A 15,007-nucleotide genomic window follows, 5' to 3' on the forward strand; every position below is an offset into this window, starting at 1 on the left:
AAGCCTACCTTGCTAGAAGCAAGCTTTCTCTTTCTGCTCTGCTCTGCTCTGCTCTTCGACTTGTCCAGTAAAGCCTCGAAAACTAAACTGACTACGAGCTAGAAATGTGCTTCTATTTAAACCAGAATAGTGACAGAGAAATCACGTACTAAAACAAGTTAAGAATAGGCTTGCCAAGCCTTAAAAACCACTTCCTTGCGAGTAAACGCAGCGGCAAGGATATCCTGCGCTAATTACGATAATTTAAGGTGATAAGCGTAGATAATCTAATGAAAACGACCTACTGAAAGGAAACCACAAAACCGTAACCGCTACTAGCGCAATTTTAGCAATGAAACGTGATTAATGCTCTCACGTAGAAACATTTCGGAGCTATGCAAAAGCTTACGAAATTGAACCGGAAAATTCCTGAACACAAAATTACAAGACGAAACAGAAAAATCTAAGAGTCTCTATAATTATTGAAAATAATAAAATATGTGTCTAGTGACCCTGTCACACTCTCCCCTCCTTTTGCTCAGCATATCCCTTGCGAGCTAAACACTAGTAATACTACTTAACTCCTAACGACAGACATAGGTAAGTGATAACGATTACTGTGATGTCCTGCAGTTAGTCTAGTGGAGCGCCTTACTGGCCTCGCAGACAGTTCATTATCAGTTCCTGAATCATCAGCATCACTTCCATCGGAGAGTCCGTCACTGCTATCTGCGGCAGGTGGTGGTGCAATGTCAATGGCGAGCTCGGGGCGGCTATCATCATCAGAGGAGTCTACCTGCTGTGGCTCCCTTGGTGCCTGCTGTCTCCTTGCTCTCTCAGGGATCTTCTGCAGTACAGCTAGAGGGCACATTTGCAACTCCGCCCGATTGACGACTCTGGTACCACCGTGCCCATCAGCTGGCTCAATCACGTAGGCGCCATTGTCTAATTGCTTAACCACTTTGTGAACTCTGGTACTCCATCGGTCCTGGATCTTGTTTCGACCACGTACGGTTCTATCTCGGACAAGCACTCGATGTCCAACTGCAATGGTCTGCGGTTTTGTTCTGCTGTTCCGGTCATATTTCTGCTTACGAGTGTCAGCTTCCTTTGCTAATCTGGCTGCGGTCCTTTGGTGCGCATCTCGCAACTCCGTTTGGTGTCTGGTGACCCAACTGTTTGGCTGGCAGCCTTGGGTTTCCTCCAGTTCCACTAACCGGTCAATCGGCAGTCGGGGGTCTCTTCCGAACATCAAATAGAACGGCGAGTAGCCTGTTGTTGAGTGGGGAGTTGCATTGTAAGCGTAACACAGCTCCTTCAAATGGTCGGGCCATCTCCTCTTCTTCTCTGCAGGTAAGGTGCGCAGCAGCTCATGTAAGGTCCGGTTGAATCGCTCGCACTGGCCATTTCCTTGTGGGTGGTAAGGAGTCGTCCTAGACTTCTTGATGTTGTAGATGGTGCAGAGTTCCTTGATGACTTCAGCCTCGAAGGATCTTCCTTGGTCTGAGTGAAGTCTCTGGGGTACTCCGTACACCATGAACCACTCTCGAATTAGGGATTTAGCCACAGTAACTGCCTTTTGGTCTCTGGTTGGTATCGCCACAGTGAATTTGGTGAAGACGTCAGTCAGCACCAGTACATTTTCACGACCATCTGATGCTGGTTCTAACTGGGTGAAGTCCATGGCCAGCACTTCGAGTGGCTTTGCAGCAATGATGCTGCCCATTGGAGTTCTTGCAGCTAGGTAAGGCCCTTTCGCTACCACACAACGCTCGCACTCCGAGACCCAGCGTTTCACTTCTGCGTGCATTCCTGGCCACCAACAACGTCGTCGCACTACTTGCTCAGTTCGTTCTGGCCCTTGATGTCCAAAGTCATTATGCGCAGCCTTCAGTACTTCACTTCGCATGGCACTTGGTACAACCAGAAGCTGTGTCATCTGACCATCGTTGTTGCGCATGGTTTTGAACAACACGCCGTCTTTCTCGACCATATCATGTAAGTAGCTCAGCAGCTGTAGGGCTTCTCGTGTTTCTTGCTTTCTTTCTTCTCGGGAGGGCTTCCTTCCAAGGTCCAAGTAGTGCTTCAATCTTGCTACTTCTGTATCTTTCTGTTGCAAGGCAGCAATCTGGTCTCTTGGGATGGACGGAAGGGAAGTCGCCTGTTCAGTGCACTCGTCAGCCGGTCTCGTTACTTCTAACACATCAACTCGAATGGCATCTTCCAGCAGTCCCAGTCGTACTTTCTCAGGTATTCTAGTGGTATCAGCGACAGTAGCTAAAATCTCAGCAGCATGGGTCGTGTGATCTCCAGCATCCTCCCTTTCGTCAGCATTGCTCTCGCGAGAATCACGCCACCTGACCCGGCTCAGGGCATCAGCATTGGCGTTGTGTCTGCCAGCACGATACTCAATCTTGAAATTAAAGCTAGCTAGTTCAGCTGCCCACCGCTGTTCAACTGCTCTCAGCTTACTCTTGGACTGCAGGTAGGTCAGGGGATTGTTGTCGGTATAGACCACGAACTCGGATCCCAACAGGTACTCCCGGAACTTCTCGGCTACAGCCCACTTCAGTGCTAGAAGCTCCAACTTCATAGACGAGTAATTCTCCATGTTCCGCTCGGCTCCACGCAGTCCCCTGCTGGCGTAAGCGATGACTCTGAGCTTGCCATTCTGCTTCTGGGATAGAACGGCACCAAGTCCCTTGTCGGATGCATCAGTCTCCACGACAAACGGCTGGTTGTAGTCTGGGTAGGCCAACACAGGTGCACTAGTGAGGGCAGCACGCAGGTCGTCAAAGGCTTTCTGGCACTCTCCTTTCCAACGCTCACTGGTAATGATACCTCTCTTCTTTGTTCCTTTCTCGGAGACTTTTGCCGTCAGCTGATGGAGTGGTGCTGCCGTCTGCGCAAAACCGGGGACGAACCTTCGGTAGTAGGAGGCGAAACCCAGGAAAGACCTCAGTTCCTTCAGTGTCTTTGGGGTCGGCCATTGCGTCACCGCCTCTGTCTTGGCCGGATCCGTTGCCACGCCCTCGGATGACACCACATGACCAAGGTATTTCACACGGCGCTGAAAGAACTGACACTTCTCTGCTTCTATCTTCAGACCATGTGCTCGAAGCTTCTGGAACACGCACTCAAGTCTCACGAGGTGGTCTGCAACGTTACTGCTGTATACGATTATGTCGTCCAGGTACACGAGGAGGATCTGCAGGAGGTCCTCGCGAAATATGGTCTGCATTAATCTCTGGAACGTACTAGGTGCATTGCATAATCCGAATGGCATACGGTTGTACTCGAACAAACCCATGGGCGTGGTGAACGCCGTCTTGTGTCGATCGTCCGGATGCACCTCTACCTGGTTGTAAGCTGACGCCAAGTCAATAGCCGAGAAGAACCGTGCCCCACCAAGTGCATCCAGCGACTCATCTATTCTTGGTAGGGGGTAGGCGTCCTTCCTGGTCTTTGCATTGAGGCGGCGGTAGTCCACGCACAGGCGAAGGGCTCCAGACTTCTTGCGAACCAGTACAATTGGGGAGGCAAAGTCACTTTGGCTGGGTCTGATAACCCCTTTCTCCAGCAGCGCCTGCAAATGCTCCTTCACCTCCTCAAATTGGTTGGGTGGAATCCGCCTGTAACGCTCGTTGACCGGGACATCATCCTCTGTGTGGATTCTGTGATGCACGGTGGAGGTACAGCCGAGTTCCTCACCCTCGTGTGTAAACACATCAGCATACTCTCGGAAAATCCTCTCAGCTTCTCTCTTTTCTGCGTCAGTACCAGGGAAGTTTGTCAGCAGCACTCCTTCAGGTAGCTTCTGGTTGCTCTGTTGCCGCACAGCTCTGCTAGGGGTCACTGAAGATACTTCCTGACAGTCTGCATCAAGGGCATAGGACACCACTACCTCACTACTTCCCACGGTGAACGCCAACTGCTCCTTCGCGAGCACTTCAGCAGGCTGGACCGTACCAAGGCATGTCCTGGGCATCAGGCTGACACCTTGATCTGTTGGGTTGATCAGCTGGATGGTGAAACATGACTTGGATGCGTCCACTAATGTAGTTGCGACTCGGAGTCTTCCTTTCAGGGGAGTGCTGAGGGGTTCCACCACAGCGTTCGCGCCACAGGCTGTACCAGTAACGTCAACGTTCATTGCTGATTGTGGGGGAATCCAAACAGCACTGCTGCCAGCAACCTTGACTAGCCCGAGCTTGCTAGGTTTCTGACTTTGCTTCGACGGGGTACCTGCACTCCCTTTCATCTTCAGCAGCTCAGCCCACTCCGGGATCTTCGCAAGTACATTCGTCCCCAGGACTCCGGGTCTTCTCTTCCTCTGCTGGACAGTGGCCGCTGTGTCTTTTAGGACTAGCACTCCGCACTTTGGAACTGTCACACCTTCCACTTGCACGTCTAGCTCCAGGTAACCGAGGTATGGGATTTCGAGTCCATTAGCACCACGCAGAGTCAGCATCTTTCCTCCGCCCTGAACTCCACCGCATATGGACTCAAGCTTCTGCTTATAGAAGGTCTCCGACACCAGGGTAACCATGGAGCCAGTGTCTACCAGGCACTCAACCTCCACGCCTGCCAGCTTCGCAGTTGTAGTTGGTGTTCCGCCAACTATCTTTGGAAGGGGTGAGCCACTGTCAATCTCCTCCACCGCCGGGCTCACGGCGATGGAGTCTTCCCGTTTCCCGCCGGCTTGTTTGGAGCTGGCCTTCTGTCTCCTGGGGCGCCAGATGGTGGTGGCTTTGGACAGTCACGAACAAAGTGGCCATCCTGACCGCACCGGAAGCAGGAGGTACCCGTAGGTCGTGGTCTCGGTACCAGGTTGGACAGCAGCTGATTAAGGGTGGTCTGCTGTTGGTTCAGGACCTCTCTTTGCTGGTCGATGTGAGTCCTCAGTACCTTCTGCTGTTTCTGCAGCTCCTCTGCCAGGACCTTCTGACCGCTAATGAGGTCTGCGAGGACTTTCTGCTGTTTACCCTGGCCTGTCACTTCACTACACAGCACACCATCTTCTTCTGCTATAGCTTCCCTCGTTGAAGCTATCCTTCTCGGAGCAGGGTCTTCCTCCATGTAGCGGTGGACCTCGAGACGGACGTCCTGAAACGTGGAAGCAGAGTGGTCTCTCGCCCAACGCTTGATGTCACGACGCAAGGTGGGGTCTTTCAAATTCTCCACAAACTGCTCCTTCAAGAGGTTATCCTTGTTAGTCACTGGCTCTCCGCTCAATCGCTCCACCCGGGACAGAAGGACCATCAGGGCATGGGCAAAGTCTTGCACGGTCTCACGGTCTCCTTGTCGCCTGGCAAAGAACCTCCGTCTGGCTTGGGTCTCGGTGAGCTGTTCGCTGAACACCTCCCTCAAGATCGTGAAGAGGCCCGAGGGGGAAGACCACTGCGAGGTTGGTCTCAGCTTCACCTCCTCCTTCGCCACACCCTCCAGGTGGAAGATCAGGGTGTCCACTGCCTCACCGTCTGCCTGGCCCCTTACGGCCCTCTGCGCGTCAGAGATCCAGTCTTCAAGTACACGGTCATCTCTGGTCCCTGCGTATTTTCCAAAGCGCCTCTCTCGCGGCACAGACACCCGGATGTTCTGCGTCCCACTGGAGGTGCTTCCAGGTCCAGCGGTAGCTGGTGGTGCAGTGTTATCTGCAGCCTCGGTCAGCTGCCCCAACTGTGTCTCCAACTCCTTGAGCCTGTCGGTCAAGGCGGCGAGGGCGTCTTCCACATCAGTTGGCATCCTATTAGTAGTTCCCGTTTATTTACTCAACAAAAGCACTAGAACTTTACACTTGAATCCCACTTCTGACACCAAAAATGTAACGGTCGGCGGCGACAGGCGGGTAGGAACGAGTAGGATGCAAGGATGTTCTTATGCAATTGTTTATTAATAGCCAAAACTCATCAGTGATACAGCAAGCGAATAAAACTAGAAAATAAACGTAATAAACGGGAACGACTAATGGATTACACCTAGTAGAAAAATACAAAACAAACCAAATGTTTTACATGCAATAAAATATATGACAATACAAGATAGGAAAATAAACTTGAAAAATCCTAGTTAACAACATAAGTCAAAAACAATAAAATAAATTACGGACTACAAAACAAGATTATCTATAGTCGAGTATAAGCAACTACAAAATAATAGAGTGACAAATAAGTGTACAAGAAAATAACAAAAGCTAAACCAAGGAACTTGAAAATACAAGTTGAAAACTGTGTTACTTTGGAAAACGTGACGTGACGGAAATGACGTACACTTAATGTTAAACTATTAAAACCAACTTGATTGACAGAAATGCCTGACGCGTGTTGCACAAGCATTTCGCGTAAACGATAAAAAAGTGTCTTCTAAAACGATGAATAATCCTACAGTAAAATGGAACTCAACGGCTATAACTTGACAAAAACAGGAATTTACATTCACGGATGAAAGGTTAGAGCAAATACTAAGTTAATGAGTTAAACAGGAAAAGGTTAATTTGCGAACAAATGACTCTGACCTAATAACAAACATGACTCGAGTAGTCGAAACGAACGAAGCGAATCCGTGTTTAAAACAAGAAAAGGAAAACATAGATTTCCAACTTACAATTGTAAACTACAATGAAAATGATTTACTTGACAATAAAAGAAGGTTGAATTTAGCACAAAACGAGTGTTAAATGCGTAAACAGAGTCAAACAAAAATAGAACTTTGGAGACGAACACTCGGCTCCAATTACAAACACAATGAAAACTAAACAGACAAGAAATCGATTCCGATGAATGAAAAATAAATGCGTTTGCCTAGCAAAAGCACAAATAGATTCGCTTGAGTTACGAAACAAAATAAAACTCTATGTTTGAACTACAAGAACATAACGAAGACTAAAACTACAATATAATATATAAAGCGACTAGAATTATGCAGAAATTAGCGAGGTCAAGTACTTGTTTATAATAACAAATAAACTAATCAAGCCTACCTTGCTAGAAGCAAGCTTTCTCTTTCTGCTCTGCTCTGCTCTGCTCTTCGACTTGTCCAGTAAAGCCTCGAAAACTAAACTGACTACGAGCTAGAAATGTGCTTCTATTTAAACCAGAATAGTGACAGAGAAATCACGTACTAAAACAAGTTAAGAATAGGCTTGCCAAGCCTTAAAAACCACTTCCTTGCGAGTAAACGCAGCGGCAAGGATATCCTGCGCTAATTACGATAATTTAAGGTGATAAGCGTAGATAATCTAATGAAAACGACCTACTGAAAGGAAACCACAAAACCGTAACCGCTACTAGCGCAATTTTAGCAATGAAACGTGATTAATGCTCTCACGTAGAAACATTTCGGAGCTATGCAAAAGCTTACGAAATTGAACCGGAAAATTCCTGAACACAAAATTACAAGACGAAACAGAAAAATCTAAGAGTCTCTATAATTATTGAAAATAATAAAATATGTGTCTAGTGACCCTGTCACACTATTTAGCACTAATTGTTAGATGTTGTTTCATGGGTTAAATAAAATCACTCTAATAAATTTTAATACTGGTAATTACTGCTTAACTAAGAATAATAAAATAATTACCACAGAAAATAGTCTATTAATAATCAGCAGACTTACTTTCTGCGCTTCCAGCTCCCTTTTTGTTGCAGCAAGCTCACTGTAAAGAAGAAACAAACAAAATCTTAACACATTTTTCAGATATACAACAGTGTAACATCCTTTGTTCAACCTATCTCACGAAGGGAATGAAATTAATTGCAGATAATTAAAGAAATAGAAAAATTTGTTCTTGTGGGAACAAATAAGAAATAAAAAATTGCTCTTGCGAGACTGCTGAAGAAGGCAAATACTAAAAAAAATTCAAGGATTTCAAGCAAAATTTAAAAATAAGTATAAAATTGAAAAACAAATCAGTAAGAAAGGCTTTTTCGAAAAAAATTGTTAATTAATTCCAAATTCCAAATTAGGTATACATAATTAGATATAGATAATTTATACATTCAACTAATTTATATAATCATTAATTTATTTTGTAATGTTGTTTGTTAGTTAACATGTACATGTTCAAAATTAAAATAATGTTAATGTAAATAAATTGTAATGCAATGAACTTATCTTGTGAATAAGTCATGTGTATTTTTTAAGTTTAACTCTACATTTCATGTAAGTGCAGCTTAATTTTTTTTTCTTTTAGTGCGATGTAATATTGTATGTTTTAATAAAGATGCATTAAAAAATATAGCCTAAGACCATGTAGCATATCTTCATTCCATAAAAATAATAAGTTTCTGTGTAGCACTTTGTTCATGTACTATAAAATGTCTTTAATTTTTTTTTTCGTAAAAAAGGAGCTGATTCAGAAATGTTTTCTTGTTCTGCGAAACGCTTTGGGGATAACCCCTTCATTAGTCCTAAAGTTTAAATTGAAACCCATTAATTACTTGATGCCAAAACTTTTCATTTCATTGCTGAAGAAGCACAGTGGAAGAAGCCAGGCAGCAGACAGGATAGAAAGAGTGAAAAGGTGAAAATACGATAGCCAGAGACAGGCTCAAGTGGAAGCAGATTGTTGTAAATAATAAAGATGGTAAATTTTAAGCTCGGTAATAAATAATAAAGATCAGATGTTCAACATGACTCCAGCATGGGATAAAGAAAAATTCTGAGTCCCCGACGGGAATCAAACCCATGGCCTCCCAGATACCGGTTGGGCGCTCTAACCAACTGAGCTACAAGAGACTCGCTGTGAGCTGGGCCATTTACTAGGTTGATAAGTGACACGCGTCCTGCATACTGCTAGGATCAGCAATGTCGAATTTATCAAGTTTGTAGTAAATAATGAAGATGGTAAATTTTAAGCTCGGTAATAAATAATAAAGATGAGATCTTCAACATGAGATGTTCAGTCATGTTGAACCTCTCATCTTTATAAGCAGAATGTTGTTGCATAAAATTATGTGCCTGCTGGTGTGTATTTTTTGTATGAAGTCGAAGAAGCACGTGATGAGCTAAGGAAACTCTAGTCAATCTGTCAGGACAAAGGCAAGTGGTGACTGACAAATTGTTCAACAGCATTTTAGAGAACAAAAATACCAACTCGATTTTGCCATCAAGTAATTGTAGAAAGAGACTGCACAAACTCAGGTAACACAGTTTTGGACCACAGAACAATGGCATTTAAAACAATTCATATTAAATGTGCACATTTTTGGTACAATTACCTTTCAAAACTGTCCCTTTGACTCCTTGTTACCTGTTTCAGAAAGAAAAATGACAGAATTTCAGTTTTGAATACCATAACCGTATTTATTCGATTAAGTGCCCAACCTCGAATAAGCGTCCCCCCCCAACCCACAAAAAAAACCTGAAGTGCACAAGAGGAGTATTGATTATTGAAATTGACTAATTTTAAGTACTATTAAAACGACCTCCCCCATAGTGATTTTTATATCACCTTTCAAATAGTGGGTCCTAGCGAGGTTGTCACAAAACTGGAGAATTTTTTTTAAAGATGGCATATTGAATGCAATGCCCACAGGTAAGCAACATTGATAGGGGGAATACATAACACACTTGAAATTTTTAAAAAAATTACCTAGTAAATGTAGAGTACGTGTCTTACACCTTTTGCAAGTGGTCGAATCAAGCGAGGGAAGGATTCAATTAAAATTATTGCATTGTCAAAACTAAAAGCATAAAACATTACCTCTAATTCTTCTCTGATGGTAAAATTCTGCGAACATAACAAATAAATTAACTTGAGAACCAAGGTATGGATTAGTGCTTTCTTTCTTAGGTTAAGTGTGAAATGTTATCAATCAGTTGATAACTTGAGTCGTTAACCCACATTCAGCCAGTTTCTCTTACAAAGTATGTCAAAACCATTAAGGCTATTATATGTGCCAGTCAGTTCAAAATGGCATTGTGAAAAAGGATGGCCTAGAATAGTATACGATCTCCTTTGAACATCAAATGCACAGTTGCCAAAACCAAAGCATTCAGGGTCATACTTATAGGAATATAAACAAATTATTAGGCATAAAAAGAAACAAGTGAGTAATTTGCCATTTTTATAGTGTTTGAACTCATCAGAAATTACAATTATGCATGCTTAAATCATTTATTTTAATGTAAAAATTAATTAAACAAAACATGGCAACTGTTGGGAATAATAAGGTTTATAAATTATTGTGTTAAGGTAATTCCCTAGAAATAGAACTGCTCATAGATTTCCAACCAAACTTTGCCAGTTTGTTGTTTACCGTAAGGGAAGTTTAATTTTGAGATAAAAAAGGGAGGTCACCGTATTCGTGTAGGAGCAGGAAGACCTTGTTTTAACCGTATAATTCCTTATATTTCCTTTGCGAGAACTGCTGAAAGTACACGTTTTCGGTGATAACGTATTATTCTGCCATAGAAATTGATCTGTATTCATTTTATAGAAAGAATTTGATCGCTACTTTCAAACTAAGAGAAAAAAACTGATAGGTCACCGAACCCGTTTACGAGAAAACGATGATTTCTCTCTCGTGCGAGCCAAGCCGCATAGAAAAAAGCCGCCATTTTGTTTATGTGCGCGCGCTAATTACGCGTAAAATTTTGCGCAGTAAGGATGTGCAATGCAATACCTTAAGGAGAGATAAAAACTAGTGTCAGAGTCCAAAATTAAACAAAATATCTATACCCCCTCCCCTCCCTCGGGCATTTGTCTCTTTTTAAATTGTCTCATCAAATTCTCCACTATGTGGTCCAGTTGCAACTGGTTAGGGCAGAAATGATATTGTGAGGTGGATTTTCTAGAAAATACTAGGTCTAAATGGACACTCATGCCTTATAAATCAGCCAATGTTGACACGAAAAGATAATGTTGAACCTACTTTACTTTTACCGTTGTACTAACCAAATATTTTTCTTCATGTGCTTGAGGTCGCTAGCGTTTTATATCGTTTATTAAGTTGTTTTTACGTTCAAATGTCCAACCATCCAGGATTCTAATAGATCGAATTTCCCACTACCTGTGCCTTAATAGCAGCTGAATGCCTGGGGGTTGACGGGGGGGGGGGGGGGGGGGTGATCTTGGCATGCTTGCAATTGACTGATACATTAATAGTTGGTTAGATCAAACTTACAGCATCCATAATGTCAGACATCATGTTCTCGTATAAAGCGCAGGTTCTGTATACAAACCAAAACAATGAAAAACTGATAAATGCCATCGATTCACATCTTCAACAGTGAGCTAGCTGTTATTGTCTTTAAAATGATGTTTAACTAAAGTGAAATCATGTTGTTTCAGAAAATATCCATATCCCTCCTACAAAAGGTTTTTTTGTGTGAATTCCAAACCCCTCTGGGAAATTCCAGTTTAATCACTTTCTTTTTGGCTTTTGAGACCCCACCCTCTCAGAATTTCCATTGCCGTAGCATGCATGGCTGTGGATATTTTCTGGAACTGCACCATTAATCTTATTTGGTTTTGTGATATCAGGACAATCAAGGTATGGATATTAATATGGATATCAGACTCGACCCACCTGATAACAATTAAGACCTTATCACGGTTTTCGACGCCATCTTGACGAGTAGGCAAAGCGGGTAGAAATTACAGTGTTTATATGGGAATCCAATGGCAAATATCTTCTACAAAAATTGAATTCTAGACAACTTATGAATTGTAAAGTTAAGAGGCTTGGCAAAAGGTTGTCGCTGGGCTATAAAGCATTCAGTTGCGTTTTTAATTTTCCATACATTTGTCTATTATTTTTCCCGCGAACCGCGTCAATCATGCGGAAAAAATATAGACAAATGTATGGAAAATAAAAAACGTAACTGAACGCTTTCTAGCCCAGCTACATCCTTCAAACCCCATAATTCAATTTTTGTAGAAGGTATTTGCCGTTGGATTCCCATACAAACACTGTAATTTCTACCCGCTTTGCCTACTCATCAATTCGAAAACTGTGATACCGTATTTATTCGATTAAGCGCCCTGGGCGCTTATTAAATTTCTGGACCTTGAGAGTGGGCACTTATTCGAGGTGGGTGCTTATTCGAGGCTGGGCGCTTATTAAATATTCGTGATTTTCAGCAAATAGTTAGTGTATTTTCGTAACAAAACAATAAATAATAACAAAACGTGAAGATGTACCAAAGCAGAATTTTAACTGTTTATTGAAAGTTTCTGTAAAATACTAAGAAAACTCGGTCATGGGGGAAGTCTTCTTAGTAGTAATCAATACTCCTCTTGTGCACTTCAGTTTTTTTGGGGGGGATGGGGGGTGGGCGCTTATTCGAGGCTGGGCGCTTATTAACTTTTCCTACCTTCAGGGTGGGCGCTTATTTGAGGTGAGCGCTTATTCGAGGTTGGGCGCTTAATCGAATAAATACGGTAAGGCCTATTAACTTGAACTCGATTATTCCGGATATGGCCAAATCCTTATCCACAATATAATTGTTTAATTCATAAATAGACAAATCTTATAAATGTTAAATAATTACCTTTCGCATTTGAACTTTTGCCTTTTGACAATCTGTTTCAGAAAGAAAATGTCACAATGAGAATGTATTTTCTTAAAGTACCAGAATCATCAAATTTTTACACCTTGCAATTTTAGGTGTTTCATAGAGTATTTAACGAAAGATTTTAAATGGTGTTTTCTGTTTTCAAATATTTATTTGAAACATATATTTAATTTCTGGGGCCCATTTCACGAAGGTCCCGTAAAGTTCTTGCACCCGAAAAGCCATAGCAAAATGTCAAACCTTATTGCAGAGCTGTTTAATTTGTTTCATGATAAAGTATTTTTCATACAGAGGTTTCCTTCATGCAAAGTTTTAGGCCTATAAACTTCTCTGATTTTAAAATACAGATATAGTTTAAAATGGTTAAATATAGTCCCGAAAAGTTTTCGGGGCTTTCAAAAAACGGGCCCCTGGTCAGATTCCGTAAAATTCTTATAAACAAACTGAAAGCCCTGTGCTTATACAAGTTCGTAAGGGGTTTGGGGTGGGCTTATAAACGGAGGGGCTTATATCCGGGAGGGCTTATAAGAGGAATATTAAAAACTGTTTCGAAACGAGCCATGGCAGTGTCGATTGAAATAGGTTGGTCATTAGGTAGGTAGGTAGCTATAGGTAAGTTTATTGTTTATTAAAAAAAATATTAAGTTAACAATATAACAGTATAGATAAATCATTACCTTTACTTCTTCTTTAATTTGCGCATTCTGCAGAAATAATAAGAATATACCGGTAGTTTACATGATGGCATGACATAGGTAATATATTTTCATAAGTTAATACATTATACAGTCAACTCTTGCCTTGCGGACATCCCGCTATTGCGGACACTCGCTATTACGGACAAAATCTAGACCCCCGGCGAAAGAGGTTTGACTGGAAATGACTCCCGCTATTACGGACTCTCGCTATAACGGGCACTAAACGATGACCGGAGCGTGTCCGCTATAACGAGAGTTGACTGTATTTTAACAATTCATGCACTAAAATCAGTAATAATGATTACTTTTTAAACTCAGAATCCTATAATTAACAATGACTCTACGTGCGGGTTAGATATGAGATGGTAGATAGCTAACCAGGGGCAATATGGCGCCGATATCCAACATCCATCTCATATCCATCTCATATCCAACAAGCATGAGTGGAATATTTTTTTATTAAAAACGCCCATTGCAAACAATTGCGATATTTGAGCTCCCAGCTGTTTTCGTTCACGCGTTTTGGCTACCATGTTATTTTGTGGTCAATGGTATATGAGCTCCTAGTTTTTAATAATGAAGAATATCAACTCGTAATTAGCTAGTAGTTGGATAATTATTATCAACTTACGGCCTCCTGAACTTCTTGCACTTCATCGTGCAATACTGCATTCAACCTGGTATGCAAACCAAAACAAAGAAAAGCTGACAAAAGCATTCTGTTACAATAAATCTTTAACAAACTGCCTTATCAAAAGGGATATGTATGTATAAAACAAAGATGTACTTCATCCTGTAATAACGCACACAAACCAACACCCTCACCCTCATACTCAATTCACTGCAAAAACAGCATTCCTTCCACCCAGTTTCTGCGCCTCTGCCTTCTCTGCTCAGAGGATGATGATTTTGTTGAAAAATGTGAAGAAATGATCAACTTCTTTGCAGACCGTGGCAATCTTTCCGATCTAATGCGCAATGATCAGGAAAGAGTAAATTCCATCTCATGCCAGGAAACACTCGTGACATGTGGGAAACAAAGCGAAGAAAGGATCCCTCTGGTACTCATTTACCACCCTCTAAGTTCACGTGTTAAGCATTTTCTGCTTTACAACTTAATTATCATCCAGATGAGTGACCCAGCGACTGCAGCTGTATTTCCACGAGCACCACTTATTGTTGCATATCGTAGCCACTGCAGCCTACCTAGCTAAGAGATCTCCTAGTTCATTCCTCTGACCACTGTGTAACAGACAAACCAGGAACATTCGCGTGTAAACACCCACGCTGCTGCACCTACCAGTACACCACCTCCGATGCACATGTACGAGGACCGTACATCTACATGTAAGTGCTTAACTACTTCCGCAAGCACTTTGACTGCCAATTGGAGAACACTGTTAACTGCATTTCATGCCGTCGATGTCCAAGGATTGACATTGGGGAAACCTGACGTTCTCTTCACGAGCCATTAAATTTCGAGAACACCTTTGAAGTGTTGAAAAGAACACATCAGGCTTCCCTAGCCTGCGGCAGAACATTTTAATTCCTCTGCCCAAACTCCATCAGACATTTAAGTTATAGAGGACTAAGAATGTGTTCTGGGCCCGAAGCTCAGTACAATGCAACCACAGGGCTTGAACAATGTTTTTCATTTCAGCTGGGTGCGCATGATCAGATTTTTGCGCACTCTTTGGCCATTTAACTCTAACATGCCATCACGTACACAAATTGAAAACAGTTTCACTTTGAAGAAGGGCTATGCCCGCGAAACATTTGTGTAAATTACACAAATCGACACTTTTGTGACC

The 15,007-nt window shown here is 42.4% G+C and overlaps 2 protein-coding genes across 2 annotated transcripts in view; both read right to left on the reverse strand.

Moving 5' to 3' along the window:
* LOC144629137 (uncharacterized) overlaps positions 1-15,007 on the reverse strand; it is a 32,785-nt gene that overhangs the window by 6,707 nt on the left and 11,071 nt on the right. Inside the window, exons 10-16 of the mRNA XM_078487337.1 lie at positions 13,828-13,873; positions 13,176-13,202; positions 12,475-12,506; positions 11,106-11,151; positions 9,683-9,709; positions 9,198-9,229; positions 7,594-7,633 (exon numbers count right to left, since the gene is read on the reverse strand). Of these exons, the coding sequence (XP_078343463.1) occupies positions 7,594-7,633; positions 9,198-9,229; positions 9,683-9,709; positions 11,106-11,151; positions 12,475-12,506; positions 13,176-13,202; positions 13,828-13,873 (250 nt within the window). The remainder of the gene's footprint in view (positions 1-7,593; positions 7,634-9,197; positions 9,230-9,682; positions 9,710-11,105; positions 11,152-12,474; positions 12,507-13,175; positions 13,203-13,827; positions 13,874-15,007) is intronic.
* LOC144629090 (uncharacterized) lies at positions 4,648-7,410 on the reverse strand. The gene is made up of 2 exons (XM_078487277.1): positions 6,959-7,410; positions 4,648-5,957 (listed from the first exon to the last, which is right to left on the reverse strand). Exon 2 carries the CDS (start codon positions 5,722-5,724, stop codon positions 4,648-4,650), a length of 1,077 nt encoding a protein of 358 aa, XP_078343403.1. The 5' UTR covers positions 5,725-5,957; positions 6,959-7,410.

The sequence above is a fragment of the Oculina patagonica genome, chromosome 10 (assembly GCF_052425735.1).
Source record: "Oculina patagonica isolate OP01 chromosome 10, crgOcupat, whole genome shotgun sequence".
Taxonomy (NCBI): Eukaryota; Metazoa; Cnidaria; class Anthozoa; order Scleractinia; family Oculinidae; genus Oculina; species Oculina patagonica.